The 18,635-nt window shown below is 36.4% G+C and overlaps 1 protein-coding gene across 2 annotated transcripts in view; it reads right to left on the bottom strand.

Annotated features, from left to right (window-relative positions):
• LOC105492611 (Rho GTPase activating protein 15) overlaps positions 1 to 18,635 on the bottom strand; it is a 628,732-nt gene that overhangs the window by 226,725 nt on the left and 383,372 nt on the right. For both annotated transcript variants that reach the window (XM_011759829.3, XM_011759830.3), the window contains exon 10: positions 10,043 to 10,141. In XM_011759829.3, coding sequence (XP_011758131.2) covers positions 10,043 to 10,141 — 99 coding nt within the window. The remainder of the gene's footprint in view (positions 1 to 10,042; positions 10,142 to 18,635) is intronic.

The following is an 18,635-nucleotide window of genomic DNA, read 5'->3' as shown; positions in this document are numbered from 1 at the left end:
CATGAGACTTGGTGAATGATTCTGTCTGTAATGAGAGAGAAGAATCTAAAATGTCTAACATATTTCTTTCTAGAGCAATGGGGAATATAGGTTGTGATGCTATGGGCTGAGTTAAGAAATAAAATAGGAAGAACATATTTTTGGGAAAAGTGATGAGTTTAGTTCAAAAAAGCTCAGTTTGAGGATCCAGAGGAAGATTCAAGAAGGGTTGTTTCTAGACCATGGGTTTGAGTGGAGAAAAAAAAAACAGCTTGAGTAATTATTTGCATATAGGAGCTCTGAAGTCATTGAAAGGCTCATTGAAGCTTTAGGTATAATTGAGATCACCCTGAGAAAACCAGTAGCATGAAATGTCAGAGTCAATAATCAAATCCAGAGGAAATGAATGTTTCTTATGCTGTCAAACTCTGGGCCAACCACATGGACTCCAATATTAGACTATGCAATATCAAATACATGGTCAAATGCCTACCTTCAAGACAAAAGAAAGAAAAGAACTCACTGTTGTGACAATACCGTCTGTTAGGTGTACAACTGTTCTATAGGGAGACTAAAGAGTTAGCCATCCCAAACTGTCAGAAAATGCAAAATATAACAAGAACAACATCATTTTAAAAGAAGAAAGACAACAGTCCAATTTTAATAACATTGGTATATTCAAAGTCTTTATAGAGCTTTTAATAGCATCAGCAGAGTGTAACTTTTTTTTCTGCTAGGAAGTAAATTTGGAGAAAATGAAATCAATATCCAATAGCAAAATCATGTATTCTGTCTTCATTAACTTCAAATTGATAGATCCTGTGTATTGACCATATATTTCTTATTTTAATTCTTTGACAGTCCCTATCAACTCAAAAAAATTATCATCCAAATAAAAATTTGCTGAGAGGTACATGGAAAACAAACAATGAATCAAGAGGGTGATATATTCAGAGGGAAGTAAACTAATACAAAACAGCACTAACATGGCATTCCAAGTCTGAATTAAAGGAAAAGATGTGGGGCTCAACTTGCTGTGTGGTTACGGGAACTGAGCCTAAGCCTGACCATTCTCAGGCATGTCAATTACAAGTCATAGTTACCATTCAGTTACTTGATTAAAAACAGCAGGCTATTGGAATTGAAACAATGCCTAATGGGATATGACTTCCTCTGATGAAAATGAGTAGAGAATGGATATTTTAGTAGTTGCTGATGGTTAACTTAAATGGAGTATCCAAAAATTGATGAAAATAAAATCATTAAGGAAACCTAACTTCAATTGTTTAGCATAGCTGGGTATTGATAGAAAGAATGGTACCTTATTGAACAATATGATATACTCTTATCAGAAATGAACTTGTTTAAATGTTTAAAAAGTGGATTTGCAGACCATGTTATTCTCTGAACTGCTTTCATCCAACAACTATTGGTGATTGATCTTTTTATAGTATCAACTATATGCATGGGCAGCAATGGTGTGAAACTCTCCAATGAGGATTTAAGCAATGTTGAATATAATTTATCTGATTATACACCATTTACTGAGAATTCATTATGTGTTAGGTACCATATGAGAAGTTGGCTTATACATGAAGGAGCACATCATGTACTTAATGTAATATTTTAAATATTTTTCTTCTATAAGATATACTTACACCCTATATCTAGGGCATTATTATTTTCTTAAAAAAGAGTGTGTATTTACATATTGGATCTCTGGTCTACTATAACCTCAAGAATTCTTCCAGCATTATCATTTCAGAGCTATTTTGGTTTTGCAGAGTTAGCTTTTTTCCTCAAAGTGTCCAGCCCTTGATTTTTCCCAATTGATTTTTCTTTTTTTTTTTTCTGAACCGAAAATAGGAAGTGGCTTGAAAAGTATAAAATCAGGCAAAGAGAGATAAAACAAGAACATAAATGATTATTTTGAACCCAAGAAAAACATCTTTAACTGTATAGTCTACTAATCTGTAAGATAACCTCCCAAAGAATTTAGAGGAATCTCTAAGACATGAGTCTTTCAAGGAAATGGGTGAAAAGTTCTAAATATCCTGTACAAAAAATACGTCATGTTCATTCATACAGACCACTGCAATTATTTCACCTGGAATCTCTATGTCTCTTTTACCATATATGTGTAGACTAATTGATTAATGCTTGAATCGAGCACACAATTTGAAAGTATAAAAATTCCTTGGAAAATGTCATTTTTTTTCATATAAACTTTAAAAAAGAACATCACTCATTAGGAAACCCACAAAGGAGTATAATATTTGGGTTTCATTTATAGCTTCCTGAATTAATTTGACTTCTTAATTATCATTAATTTTTAAGCCCTAAGGAAATAACTACACAAATATAATGTATAGATTCTTTTTCTACCAGTAAACAACAAATTATTTCATAAAACAGAGTGACACTGTTGTGAAAGTTGATTATTTTAAATCAATCAGTTCACATTATGTGACAAGAATCAAAACATTTGTATTGAAAAGCTACAAATCAGTTTTTGAATGCTAGGGCAAAAAAAATCTGAAAATCTCTGACTGCATTATTATTATTATTATTATTATTATTATTATTATTATCATTATTTTTGCTTCTGCTTTTTGAAAACCTGAAAGCTTTCCAAATGCATGCAATTTTTTTTCAAATTTTGTAAACATTTGCTTCTAGGCTAAAACATCCTGCTAACTTTCAGCCAAGATTATTTTTATGGTTGAACTATTAACTTCTGCATATAGGGCCTTGTAATGGGAAAATTCCCAGTCCTAGAACTCCCGTTGTGTAAATGACACCACTATAGGCTATTTGAGAGTATTGCATCTTGGTAAGTTGAGGTGTTGCATTATTTAAATTCCCCATCCACAATAAGAAGCTAATTTCCTAGGGTCTTAATTTTGGCTCTGTTCCTTCCAACTGACTCCAAGGGAAAAGTATGTTAAGAACCTAAACTTTACATTGGGGGTGAGGTTGGAAATTAGACTCAGGCTGTATCTGGGAAGAGACATTATTTATTCTGATGCATTGTGGATTTTAAAGTGTGGGAATATCCGCTGACTGATTTGACCAGAGCCACAACACTGTATTTCTTAGATAGCCTCTCTGGTTGTTGAACTGCACATTTATTCCTACATTAACTGCTGTTATGTTTAAGCTTTCTTTTTGATAATAAGACTGTCATGTATTGCTAGACATAAACTCTGTTAAATGTCACTAATAAATACAGTGAATTAATCAATAACCGGTTCTGTATACAGAGTTTGTGAACATTCAATGGATGCCATAAATTGCAAAGTTTAAGTTTCAAGCATTTTCTTAAGAATGAGGAAGTTTCTCTGGAACAGCAAAGCAGGTATCAGGTACCTATGGCAGAGATGGCAATGTGTTCACTAGTTTATCTTCTCTTTCTGACAGACCTCACAAACATGTTCTCTTATCCACATTTGTTTTCTTAATTGCAAAATACAGCTTTTCCCCCGCCTCTCCACCTTGTCATCTCTGATTTCTTTTGGTTGTCTTTTCCTAGTTTCTCCTTTATACTCTTGCTGGCTGTTTCCTGTTTATTCTTTTTTGATTTTGTCTTCCCCTCGAGTCCTAAATGTGGCTTTCTTACAGACACAGAGGCCCCAGCGTGACTACCCCAAAGAGCCCATTCCAGCTTGGACCCAGCACAACACTATGCTGTCAGGAAGGTGGCAGTCCTTGTGGCTGCATTAAAACAAAACAAAACAAAACACAAAACACCAAAGCACTAAACTGGTCTTAATTTTAACTCAGAAAAGCCAAAGAGATTCACTGCAAACATTCTCAGAGCTTCTTTGAAGATCATGTCCATTGTAAATGCATGCGGATGCCTAACCTAAGGCATGAAAGCAAACACTTAAAAACAACAACAACAAAAAAAGGTCAGTGACCTCAGAAACATTTTCGTTCCGTCCACAAATATTCTCCAGGGAAAAAGAAAAAAGTGCTTATCTTGTACTCTTTTTTTTTTTTTTTTGGAGCATGTAATTTTTATCAGTTTGTTTTGTTTTTGTTACTTTTTTTCACTCACTGCTTATAAAACTAGCAAGCAGAAGTCTCCCTGGAACAAGACAGAATCATAAAAGTTTTCAAGAATCTCGTCACAAACTAAACAGTACAAATTGCACATTCTTCATGGAAGTATCAGCCTTTAGTGCGTGCCTGGATCCAACTATCATAGATTATCCCAAAGTGGGAAAGAATGAACAGTGTAAAATTAGCAGAACTGGGAGCAGAGCTTGTCTAGGGAAGGCAATATGATCTGCAGTTTTGGGGCCTGGATTCAAAGGCAACGGGCAACAACTATGTAAAGTTGGATTTTTGCAAGTAAGCACTCGGTAGGATCTCAAGAGGCTGACTGGTGCACTGGATCAAATATCAGGGAAATTATGTTAACAACTACAATGCTTGCTACAATACTGTACAATGTGCACTGTACAATAGCTGTACTATCATCATGCCTGTTATTTATATAACATACACACATGCATCTGCGAATGCAACATGTATATGGCAAATATTCATATATGTATTTACATGCCATGTTTTTAATTTTTGTTAGATAAGTATATTCCTGAGTTGAGTTAGGTGTCCAGCCACTCTTTTTCATGATATTAACACACATATCCAAATAGTCACAAAATTAAACAGGTTTCATTTATAACGTCACAGGCTTGTTAATTTGAAATTCTCTCAAACTTCAACTAACAGTAGAGGAATTACCAAAAAAGAAACGGTTAAGGTATAATAATAATTTTAGCCATCCTTTTTCCAAGTTGCTATAATCTACCCAAAGATAACTAATTGTTCAAAGTAAACATTCCACTCAGACCACAAAAGGAATCCATTACACAAACATATAATTCACAGTCATTTTTAGTGGGTTGTAAACAGTTTGGAATGAGCATAAAATGGGACAAAAATCAAAGTGAGCATTTTGAAATGAAAAAGTGTTTGCTACAAAAGGTCAGTCCCTTTGCTTGGCAAACTATGTAGAAAAGCCTGGGAAAATGCTGATCACACAAGCAATGAGGGAATTTTAAAGCCAACAGCCTCCTTGTTTCTTTAAACAGACATCGGAACCTATAACTGGATCCTGTCAAACAAACGACAGCAAAAAAATATAACAGCTGCTAAGAAGGCAAGTTGAGAGATAAAGTTTTTGAGGCTAAGGACCTTCTCAGAAGTAGACTAAAGGTCTTTCTTAAATCTTTAAGCAAGGTTATGGATCCCAGGGTGGCTTTTAGGCACCAAGTCAAATATGCAACTTTGTGTACCATTCCTGTCATAGTACTTCGTGTTCCAGAAAAAAGACAGAAAGGGCAAACTTCTTGTTGATTAGCATCTGCTGAAGCATTCTGCAAAGTTGCTTATACCTGGAATTATCACATTTGAAAAGCATGATTTCATTTGAAAAAAATTGTGGTCAAAAACATGTGACATACCATTTGTCTTCCTAATCCTTTTTAAGTGTATAGTTCAGTGATTTTTAAGTATATTCACATTATTGTACAATAAATCTCCAGGTATCATTTTATTGTTTTAAAATAGTTTGGGTGCATATTAACCAGAACCGGGAATCATGAAGGAAGTATGAGTTAAGACATATTCCAAATGATGAGCACCAATCTAAATTATATTACAAACTTAAGAAAATTAATGTTATTGCCTTAAAACCAAATGTATTTTGGATGCATAAAAATATGCACCAATTTTTTTGTTCACCAATTTTTTTGTGCACCAAACATATTTTGGATGCATAAAAATATGTGTAGGGTAGAAATATGCCCATTCATCTAGTTAACCCTACTCTTACATAAAATACGTATTTGGCAAAATGCATATTTCATATTATTGAGTAGAAATATGACTGGTTCGCCACTTAAGGCATGTCCTTTTAGATCTCACACCAAAGAACTCCCTATATTACATAGTCACAATGTGTCAAGAAAATAACCTGCAAAATAAGGCAAAATTAAATGTCTCCTGGTTTCATAACGAAGATAAAGCCAGACAAATATATGTTTATTGTTCAGGGATGATTATATCATTTTTAAGCACACATAGTTCCCTGCTTTTTATTATTGTCATGGTTCTTCTGTCTTGTAGGATCTGTTCTTTCCTCTCATAGTACTCATCACAGTTTATGCTAACATACATAATCGTGTATGTCTGTTTAATGTCTATCTCCTCTGTATTATCAACTGGTAACACAGAAGATGACACACAGTAGGTACTCAATAGCTATTTGGCTTTGATTACTTCATTTAACCAATATTTATCGAGTGCTTACAAGGTGTCGTGTGCTGTATAAAGCTTCTTTCCAAATAATGGACCTCAACAAAGGATAGTCAGTTACATGCTTGGCATAAAAAGAACTATGAATGAAGGTCTTACTACTTGTTACACCAGTTTAAAATATATACTTTGTTTAGTTCAGGTCTCCTAGGCCCTTGTATCTGACAGACACAGGTGATCATATTTTTAAGTAAGCAATTTCTACACATATGTCATCATAAACTACACAAAGTGTTCTATAACATAGTGAAAAATGAACTTCTCACTGCTTACATCTACTGTATGTCACAATGCCTTCCTCTACATCAAACTTTCCCAACCCATGGCCCAGGGATTTGAATGGAGCCCAACACAAATTCGTAAGCTTTCTTAAAGCACTATGAGATTTTTCTGCATTGTTTAAAGCTCATTAGCTATTGTTAGCATTAGTGTGTGTAATGCTATGCGTAGCCCAAGACAATTCTTCTTCCAATATGACCCAAAAGATTAGATACCCCTGCTGTACATGCTTGTTTCCTCAAACCTCCAAAACAGTGTCAGATGATCTCATGCTTTTGGTCATTGTACCCAGGATATGAATTAAGAATTAGCAGAACCATGTTTTAATATTTTCACAGAAATTACTTTGTAAAAGAAACACAAGTTGAGCTTTTCATTGGCTAATTATGATTTCTCAGATACATGCTCTACAACCATAAAGGCAAGGCAAGGGGAAGGAACCAGTTGGAAGAGCTTTAAAGATTAACATGCTCCTTAAGAGTTTGTCTTCCAAATTTTGCTTGTATTTTCAAGGCTCAGCAGACAATGTCAGAAACCACAGAAATCAAGTTAATCTAGTTATAACAGTTGGTGACAAGGAGAATGCTTTGGCAGTTTCGAGTAATAAAGAGAACCAAATCAAGATAAGGAAACGTACTAAACAAGTTATTAGCTAAATTGGTTTACATTCAGTTTATTAATAGATTTTCTTCTAGGCACGTACAAAAGTTGCAAAATTTAAAATGTAATCACCTTACCAGGGATGAATAAAGAATGCATCTCGTGCCAAGTACTGGGTAGAATTTCCTTGGAGAGATTACAGAAGTGTGAGCAATTTGGCTATGTTCGATGCAAACAGGTAAGACAAATAACTGACTGACTGACTGACTGACTGGATGGATAGATGAATGAATGAATCAATAGTGAGATCTGCCTTCCTGAAAATGTTTCATTTTAAATCATCCATCTAATAAGCATTTTAGAGACATAGCCACAATTTGTAGATGATTTTTTAAAAGGAGTAAAAAATAATCACAAGAAAAAAAGAGAGAGAGACAGAAACAAATCTTTTTTATAACAGCCAATGTGCCGATGTAGTGAGTATCAAGACCATTTCCCTAAGACTGTGAGAGTAAACACACAGTTTTCATTAAATGTTCCTTTCCCATAACTGGTTCATCAGCATTTCCCATGACTCTGCAGTTGAGTTTCTTGGCTGGGAGAGTATCTGGCCATTAGAAGGAGGGATCCAGATATGCTGAGTCCCAGCCATGCTGAGAGACTTGGCACCTTTATATGCTACTTCCTAATACCAACCCCAGCATAAAATGTCGTCAGAAGCCTGCATAAACATTGGACTTAGATTCACATAAATTATTTCTGTCCTGAAATGCTTTATGCCAGAATTTCGTAAAAACAACACTTTGAGTAAATAGAATTGGTGTATAAATATAAGAATATTAATCCAACAAAATGATCATAGAAAATTATAATCAAAAGTACACACTTGTAAATCTTGCAATGATGTGAGAGGTTTATCTTGTGCTTCTTAGTTTTTATTGAATATTTCCATAGGGTTCCTTCAAGCTGATGTTGCCAAAGTGCTTTGAATTATCAGTTGCTTTGTGGAATTGGAAAGTCTTTGAGTTTCATTAAAATGCTTAGGAATTATTTTAATAATCACATGTGTGATTACCACCTGTTTAGTGCTGGATCTACAAATTCATCTTAAGAGTAAACATAGGGACAATGAAATATAACGCTAGATGTGATTGCTCCAGTCAGCAATAACATTGTCTTATTTTATTAAAAATCACCAACAAAATGCCATGAACTAAAGATATGGTTTCTATTTACAGACATTTTCTACTCTGCAATATTATAATATCTGCACACCGCAAGGCTGCATCTAGCATTTTTTTGTTTTGCCTAGGGTAGAGACATAAATCGAAAGGTACGGAGCGCTTCTTTACACATGCACACATCTTATTATGTGCTTCCCCAACGTCCTATTTGGATTTTTGGTCTAATATAACAATGCTCACACTGTTGGCACTGAGTATTTATAAGTGGATGAAGATTTCCTGAAAATGATGACAATTTAGCTATTGGAAATAATAACATTATAATATTCTCAGTGATCCATTTTGGCTTTAAGTACTTACTAAAGAATATTTATTCCTAAAATATATACTTATAAAATTAAATGAAATTGCAACTTGCAATAAAAACACATTTTTCTCTGAACTCCAATTGACTTCATTTCTCATAGACACTTCTCCCGTGTTCATTCTGCAGTTGCTGCTTTCTACTCTCACTGTACTCTCTGCTCTTCTCTCTGATGTGTTGATATGCTTTCCCCAAAGTCATTCTCTTTATCCACATTCCCTACCCACTCTTCCCCTTCTTGTTATTCTCTCATTCCCTACTGATAGGGGAATAATAGGATCCCAAGGCTGTCCTTACAGTATAATTAAAGTATGAATTTCCAGGAGTTAGAAATTGCAGACCATTTTTATTATGCTTTTATAATAAAGCCAGGTAACATTGAGAGAATTAAAATGGCTTTTTCCTAGCAGATTACTGGGTAAAGATTTTTTCCCCTTGGTTCTATTGTCTTAAGAGACTAGGAGCTGGAAATGGGAATAGGTTCACCAATCCTTTTTCTGAAAACACCTCTGTCTTTTACATGATATATATCCCCCTAGATCCTGGGAATATGTTGTAAACTTGTAACAGATGGTGATGAAGCCTCCCATTTTTATACAATACATTTTTTAAGATTCTGCATCTACTATATGTATCTTCCAGGAAAAATGACCTTGAATGAATGAAGTCATAGTTTGAAGGAAAAACACCCCACAGATAGAGTGGAGTAGAAATCATGATTCCATTGGGTTTTGTTTTGTTCCCTTCAGTAAGATGAAATAATTTCAGATGAAAAACAGAATGCTGAAATAGAGGAATCAAAGGTCATCTTTTGAGGTGTGTCTTTTAATTGTTCCTGAAAAACCCGTTAGCGTATTCTGTACTGAACAGAGACGTGTGGAAGGTGGGATATCACTGTCTGCGATTCGGAATGCTATTTGCTTAACTTGGGTAATGTTGGGGGCTTACCAAAAATTGTTCTGGCACAACGTCTACCAGCATGAATGTTAGGAGGGTTCTAACACTGTGAGTGCTGATATTTTATGAATGTTTTATCACTGGCTTGAAAACAAGAAGTTTGCACTTGAATCAACAGTATGTCAGACAGACAAAATATTAAAAAAAAAAAGAACATTAGTGAGAATTACTAATGTCCCTATTGTAAAAACAAACTGAAGTTAATGAGAAACTTGATCCTCTTAACCGATTAACACAAGTCAAGTTTTAATTGCATGGCTTCTCATACAAATCGAGTGGCACTGCTAACTTGAGTATTGGTTGTGTAGAGGGTGCAGTAATGGGGGAAACTGCTGCACATTCAGTCACCCACCTCTTTTCTCAACTGCTTCAATGCATTGCTTTACAAACCATGGAACTGTGGAATTTTCACGTTCACACACTTTGTGCAGATGAGAGCCAAAAATTTGATCTGCAAAAGAAACAAAGATGAGCTTCATTAAAATCCAAGCTTGCGTTGTTCTTTAATTTGATTCTGTTTCCATATCCACTGCATACTGAAATCTTCATCTTGCATAGGAATTGATTTTTTTTTTTTTTGCTTTATTTCCAAAGTGTCTATGGCAGACATACGAAGACCACAACTCCCTCCTTTATGGAACAGGATCTTGGCCCCAGAGTGAGAAAACTGATGCTCAGCCATCGATTAGCAGGGATGACTGTGTAAGTTATAGTCTCTCTGGGCCTTAACTTTGTTGTCTATAAAGGAATGACAAAGAATTAAGAAAATTTCCGCAAAATAATTAATCTTAGTGTTTTGGTATACTGAGTGTTTTAGAAGAAGTTTACCAGTTAATGGTTATAAAAATTACAATGTTATCAGTATATTTAGGATATTCGTTCTGCAACTCAATAGTATTTGAGGAGGCAAGTTCTAGGAGACTTGCTTTGAAGTGAATTACTTAGCATTTCACCTGCCTTGAATGCCCTTCCTCTTCTCTAATCTAACTATCACCTTTCCTTTAGGGTTCAGCTCAGATCACACTTTCTCCACTAACCCTTTCCTATCTCAGTTTTATGTCATCTGTGACATAGGTTCTTTGGAATACCAGATCCTCAGGCTGTTAATAGATGATTCAGGGAAAAGGGCCTGCGAACAAAATGGTTTAGCATCATTAGGTTCTGCAAAGTTAGACAGGTTTAACGTGTATTTATTTTTAGAGCCTGTGATATGCCCATGTGTGCTGTGAATCTCTATGAGGGGTGGAGGATGCATTATCTCCCAAACTTATTTGAGCAACATCCTTTGATTTCAGAGAGCATGTTTCCAGACTAATATTTACGAGAATACCCACTGTGAAATCCGAGCCTAGCCCTCTTGTTTGGAACATGATTGACGCTACCTTACATTGTGTATTTACATTTATAATAAATGGAATAGACTCTCTCAAAGCAGATTCTGAGTGTCTGAATCATCTATGTTTTCAACAGTGTTTAGCACAGACTCTGGCCTGCAGTATTTACAGATAGATGTTTGTCTTTTATAACTGTGGTAAAACACACATAACATAGAATTGATTATTTCCACCATTTTAAAATGTACCATTCAGTGGCATTAAGTACATTCACAATGTTGTGCAACCCTCTCCACCATCAATTTCCAGGTTTTGCTATTGAGATAGTATCTGTTTATTACTGATAATGAAACAAATATTTAGTGGGTCCAAGGGCTTCCCATTTCACTCAGAATGAAATCAAAGTCCCCACTGTGACTTATAAGATATTACATTATCTGACCTCCACTAATAAATGGATTTTATTTGGGTCTTCTCTCCCCGTCTTTAAATTTGTAGTAGCCCCACATTGCTGTTTCTTGTGGCTGCCAAGCACTGTTCTGCTGCAGGGACTTTGCATTTTCTTCTTCATGGAACGCCATTGCCTTAGGTCTCAGATCAAATGGTATCTTCTTATTGTAGCCTTTCTTTCCTACCATCCTTTAAAAAAATGGCTCCACTCCATGCCATTCTCTATGCCACTTTCCCAGCCTTACTTTTCTTAGAACACATATCTCCACTTGACATATGAGACTGATACGTTTTCTGCTTAGTTGTTTCCCTTGCTTAGAATGCAAAAGCCAGGAGAGTAGGAGTCATAGCTCAACCATTTATTATTGGATCCTGAGTACCTAGACAGTGTTTGGCACATACTAGAAGTTCAATAAACATTTGTAGAATGATGGACTGCAAGACGCCATCTTAACCACCAGTGGAGGTAGTCAATAAATTTTTTAAAGTAAAATTAGATAGAATAATAGATAATGCAGCATAAAATAATGTTCAGTGATACGTATTGTTATAAGGGGATACTCAAAATGGAGTATAGGGAGAATTCAATGAATCATAATTTTCATTTATTTCTTAGGAAAACATAATGGTTTGAATTGCTGACAACCCAGCATGGAGGGAACAATTAAAGCTAAAACACTATTAATAACATACTCCAGGCCGGGCATGGTGACTCACACCTGTAATCCCAGCACTTTGGGAGGCTGAGGTAGGTGGATCACAAGGTCAAGAGATTTAGACCATCTTGGCCAACATGGTGAAACCCTGTCTCTACTAACAATACACAAATTAGCTGGGCTTGGTGGCACATGCCTGTAGTCCCAGCTACTCAGGAGGCTGAGGTAGGAGAATTGCTTGAACCCTGGAGGGAGAGGTTGCAGTGAGCTGAGATCGCGCCACTGCACTCCAGCCTGGCAATAGAGTGAGAGTCTGTCTCAAAAAAAAAAAAAAAAAGAAAAGAAAAGAAAAGAAAAAAGAAAGAAAATACTCCAATGTGGAAATGCGGAAATGTGCATTTTTATCCAAGTAATAGAAAGCAGCTCAAAACACATGGACATAGTATAGAGAAGTGGGAAATAATAATGGGCATTTGCTTTGAATACTTTGGTCAAGTAACAATGACTTGTTCAAAACACTGTGTAACCACTCTAAGAACGAATGACATAAAATATTAGGTAGCAAAAAATAACCCAGTAGATCAGATCAAATGATTTACATTGTCTGGAGATTACAGTCAGGAAGAAGAATTGCTATAAAGTAAAAAACCCATTAATTGGTTTTATTACTCAAACCAATTTCACAAATATTATCTTCTATCTTCACAGCAATGAGGTAGGCATATTGAGTTGTAAAAACAGTATCAAGAAGTTTGTAATATTATGGGGGCTAATAAAAGTATTCAAAGAATATACAAAAAAAGAAAATAGCAGGTGTCATAAAAGGTACTGAATGCTAAGAAAAATGTCCTTTAGTATAAGGTCTTTTTGTGTCATTTAGTGTAGATGTAGTATGCAGTGTGTGTATGTTTGTACAACAGAGAGTGGGAGACAGAGAGTGTTAGGAGAAATTGTTTTGTTTTTGTTTTTGACAGGTGGATATAAGAAGATACAGAAAAGAGCATTCCAGGTCTCTTTTATTCATTTAGTTATTTGCAAAAGAACATCTTGAATGACTACACTCTGTTTAGAGCTAGGAAAGGCACTGATAATATAGCAACGAAGACTCATTCCCTATTTTCTAAAACTTTGCCCGGTAGAAACAGTATGTAAGTAAACAGGTAAGAACATTGTATCATGAGAAAACTGTTGTAACTGGGGAAACGCAGAGGCAGTGTGGGAGAATGTGGTGCAGCACCAGACCGGCCTTGAGTGCTTCCCTTCTCTGAATAACTGAATCCTCAAAGATAAGGAAAGACAAGCAAAAGAGGGAACAAAGAGCATTTTGGGAAATGAAAGGAAATAAACAAATGTTTGAATGATGGGAAGAATGATAGGAAGACTGGGGTGTGCTAAGGAAAACATTCACTCTTAGAGAAATCTTGATGTATCAAGTTATAAAAGAGATGGAGGTTATGTTATAAAGCATCTTAAATTTTGCCAGGTAGGTTAAATTATTTGAGAGTGTGCAGATACCATTGATTTTCTACATATAAGTAATTCCTCTCCCACCTTCTTTCTTGTTTTTAGAAGCCACTCATATGACAGAACCTGAAAATCATCTTTATTGATTTTTGCCTGCCCTGCAGCTTTGGGTGATTAGATAACTCTGTCAATGAAATGTCTAGAAAAGTGACTCAGGACCATATAGGAAAAGATTTATTCCCCTGAAGAAAAGAAAGGGATATGTAAGAAGTCTTTTTCCTTTTTTTTTAAATCCATCTTTGAATATCATTTTGCAATGATGTGATACTTGGAGCTATTGCAGCAATCCTGTCACCACGAGACAATGAGTACTAAGAACAGCAGCTAATGTATTAAAAATAAGCAACAAAAACCTGAGACCCTGAAGACATGTCTGAGCTTTTAAACCAACACTAACATACCTTCTCTAGACTTATTTTTATATGAAATAACTCATTTTTAACTAGGTATTCCATTATCTGCAGCCAAAAGCATATGATATGACATTAGGAAGTGATTGTGGTTTTTGAGTAAAATGAGCATTAGAATCATAGTCTACTTGAGAAGGTTTACTTGGTAGTACTTTGTAGAGAAAAGGGAGGGCGGGGGGTAATATAGTGGGCAAGATGAAGCACAAGGAGATTAGTTAAACGACCAATGTGATTGCCTAGGAAAGACGTTATGAAGACCAGAATCAGGATAAGGGTGTGATAGGTGTAATCACTGTACACAATCCATCTTGTGTTCTCTGAATTAGATGTATACATTCACCTCCTTTGCCATGGAACCATCTGGTACAACCCACTAGAGTGTGCAGTGTTTATTTTTCCCCATTTCTTTGATACTGGGCTTGGCCAAATGTCTTCTTTGGAATGATGTAATGTGAGTGGAAATGTGTCAGTTCCAGACTGAGGCCTTAAGACGCATTGCAGATTTCTACTCACCCTCTTGCTTCTCTGCTATTGCCAAAGAAGAGCTTCCTTGGGTAGCTACTGCCCATTCAGCCTGGGCTCCAGAATAAATACATATGGCATAGAACTGAGGCAAACCCTTAGTGAAGAGACAAGTCCAGTCAGACCTGCAGCTTAAAGCAGAGCAGTCCAGTCAAGCCTGCACCACAGACACATGAAAAATAGATGCTCCTTTTCATATGCCACTGAGATTTTATGTTTGTTTGTCACGTAGCAAGAGCTTACTCATATAGGTGGTGATGAGTCCAGGTTTTTGGTGAAATATGATCTAAGCTATGCTGTGAGAATGAAAACAAAGAGGATTGGCAGGACATGGAAGCTAAAATTGAAGAGTGAACAAAATAGAAAAAAAGTTCTAAATTTGCTAAGAATGTGGAGTTATGCCTTCAGTTTAATTTCAATCCTCAGGAGGAGTCTCAAAAAAAGTTACTTTCACCTTAAAATTTAAACTATTTATGCCTTACCAAATTTTATGGCACCACTTCTGCACTCTCTCCAGATGAATCCAATTCTATCCAATTCCATTCGGTGACTCTTTAGTGAACACCTACCATGTGCTCCGTGTTGTAAAGAATGCAAAGATTGCTTTATTCATTCAGTAATGATTTCATGCAGGTTATAGGCTATACACTGTGTGCCAGCCTGAAAATGTAATGATGCACCATCTCCTACAGTTTAGGGGCACAGAATAACTCTCACAGGCAGCTACAACATGATGTGACTAATGCTATTGCAGATATGTGTAAAAATAATAGAGAGGGTTTATTGTTCACTACACTAAGCCAAGCAGAACTCAAAGTACTTCATATATTCTAACATTGAATTCTCACATGCACCCGCAGCCCTTTGAGCTTTGATACTATCATCATCTTCACTTTACAGAAGAGGGAACTAAGGCCCAGAGATATCGAGTTATTTTTGAAAGGTCACAGAGCATTAGGCTCTTGGGGGAGGGAGGATGGGGACCTGAACTAAGACAATAAACCTGACATGGCAAGAAGGGGTGATTCAGAGGGATTTGGCAAGTGGGTGTAGCAGGTGAGCCGATCCACCAGGTGAAAGTGACTTCCAAGCTCCTTGCTTGAGTGGAGAAGACAGAGACATAGTTACCTGAGGGTCTTGAGAATGGAAATGGAATTTAGACATTAAGAAAAGCATTTCAAATGCAGCAGAATGGTAATGAGAGATAAAGATGAAAAGTGTTCGCTGGATTTGGGCAATTTGAGGATATTAGTGACCTTAAGAAAAATGGTTTCAGTAGAAGAGTGAAACTGAAAGGCAGATAGTTGTCATTAAAGACTTGAAGAGAAGGTGAAGAAATAGAGACAGCAAATAGATTCCTCTTTTTAAAACTTCAGAGGTGAAAAGGCTAGCATATGGGGACTAATTAGTTATAAGAGGAGATGAGACCTGGAGAAGGATTTTGAGTTGTAGTGAATAGGAGAGAATTTCAACTACAGGGTATTTTTTTATTGCCAGGGAGCTGGGTGTACACTGCTGATTATTTTTAGTGGTTATGATGTTGGAAGTGGGGGAGGTACATTACTGCCACTTACTGGGTGGTCCAGGCAAGTGCACCCAGTCCCTCACAAAGGAAAAACTGCCATTGGTGTCTTGGTGAGTAAAGAGACTAGACATCGTGAATTTCACTAGATAGAGGGCAAATGTTTGCTTTCCCCAGTTACCAACAAAGCCAAAACTGTTATTCTCACTTACAGCTCTTGAAACTTGCTGTACTCTCCCAAGAAGGTGGGGCTCTGGAGTACAAGAACATAGCATCCCAGGAGAACTTGGTTACATCAAAGGTCACCATGTGCCCCAAGCTTGACCAAAGCAATGCTCCTTCTACAAAATTTAGCATTTGGATACTGAGAGACTAAGGTGATTGTTTCTAGGGATGCGAACTCTAGGCTGCCTACACTTAAACCCTGGGGGCTGGGACAGCCATTTGGGAAGATGCTTATATGCCACAGATGAGTGGACAGAAGAACTAGTTTGCAGGAAGAGGCAAATGGAACAGGTCCAACTCAACTCCTGACTTTCCAGTGCCTACTCCAGGCACTTTGTATCCTTGCCATGGTGCTTGCCATACCCATGTCATGAGCTCCACGAATACCATGAGATCCCCTCCTACCCATGTCAATAGAACTCTTGAGTAAATTTGTTTATTGCAAGCAAATACATTTGGCAAAAATATGGATGTAGCATTGTCCAAACGTTTCAAGAAAGGGATTATGGTCACAATAGGACCAGGTTTGGCAAAATAGCTCAATGGGATCCACTGCTTACAGATGACACTGGCTAGGAAGAGTATGGTAAATATGAATTGGTTTTGCTGGTCTTGTGTCTATTCTCCTGTCCTCTGGCAAGAACATCCTGAGATTCCCTTGGGGATGGTCCTTTCTCATTTTGCTGCCATTTGTTTTGGGTAGTGATGATTCCACCTCCTCCATCTCCAGTGACAAATATGCATTTTATCTTCTTGGCCACAGTAATTGATTCAGACATGAACATGTGGCCTGAGCAGATCATGTCAAGTAAATCCTGAGACTTTTTATGATGTTACTGGGAAAGAGGAACCCTCTTTCTATGACAGATGTTAAACTATGAAGATATGAATCTGATCTTCTAGAAGTTATGCTGCCACCTCTGGAAGAATGGAAAACAGAGCTGAATGATGGAAGACAAATATTTGATAGCATTTTGAACTTCTAAATCCAGTCATACCTGAAGCCATCCCTGTCCCTTGGACTCTTCAATTAAGTAACTCAATAAATTTCATTTTGACTTTTACAGTTTGGACAAGTTTCTATCATTTACAGTGGAAAAAATCTTGACTACAACATTAGCCGTTGACAGACAATGAATTAGATAATTGAGAAGAGATGATAATGCACATCAGATGGCTTTGCAAAGTCAATAGTGCTATCCAAAGTAAGGAAATCATAGAGATTTAACTATATTGTCATTGTTGAATTTAAGTGCTGTTGTAGGATTGCTCTCCATTTGTAAATCTAATACACCTAGAGTTTCATACACCAAGCAGGACAATTCAATGATAGAAATATATTTGAACCACGGAAACTTCTATCTTAAAATAGTATTAAAAAAAGGGAGGGAGAGAGAAGGCATTCTGTTTTCCAGGCAAGACTTAATGAACTTTATCCCCTAAATGCCCATGTCTCTTGTCCTGGAACAACATTAAGAATTATTTCTATTCACCTCTTCACTACAAAAAAAAAAAAGGAACACTTCCAGAACCCTGAGTTCCTGACTTCCCACCTATATTCCCATCTGTGTGCTCATTGGTAATCCTTTCTTCCTGTCTTAACAACCATAAAAATATGCATATTATTTAGAAAACAGCTCTTGCTAGGGGAGCCAACATTTTTGGAATCTTCTGCAAATGCCTGTGACCTTGGCCAGTGTGATCATTCTACCTTCATCCCACCGTTTCAGCACTTATAACTGGGGTGGCAGGATATACATTGGTTAGAAAAAAAAATTCATTTTCTGCAAGTTTTCTTTGAAAGCATCCTTTGGTGAGAAAAATAAATAGACCTTCCACATGACTGCCCTTATAAATCATGTTGTTTATATAATGAATTAGTGTTTAACTAGAGAATGGTGGTTTTTAATCTTTAAGCTCTCAAACTTTTGACCGATTTAGTTAGTTCATCAGCATAACCAGGTTAAGTCTTCCAGATTACAAATTAGTTTCATTCTTCCTCATCACTGCTATATGTTTTTTGACAAATTACAGAAAGAACACCCAGTAATGAGATCTGTGTCAGTTAGATTCCAAATGAATCAAAACTACGAGGATAACTGCTCAATAGAGGCAGTTAAATGTTCAAATAATGTGACGGTGTTATCATCATTTACGCAGGAGACAGTCTCCACAGGCTTTTCAAAAGGATGTGACTCTGCTTTCAGGAGAGAGGGCCGTTGCAGAGATTCTAGTAAACTTTAAAAAGGAAGAACAAAGCACCTAGAAGGACACACGCTTGAGGAATACAGAGGGAAGCAGA

The sequence above is a fragment of the Macaca nemestrina genome, chromosome 11, assembly GCF_043159975.1.
Source record: "Macaca nemestrina isolate mMacNem1 chromosome 11, mMacNem.hap1, whole genome shotgun sequence".
Taxonomy (NCBI): Eukaryota; Metazoa; Chordata; class Mammalia; order Primates; family Cercopithecidae; genus Macaca; species Macaca nemestrina.
Note: the sequence above shows the minus strand (reverse complement) of the source record. Positions and strands in the feature narration are given on the sequence as shown.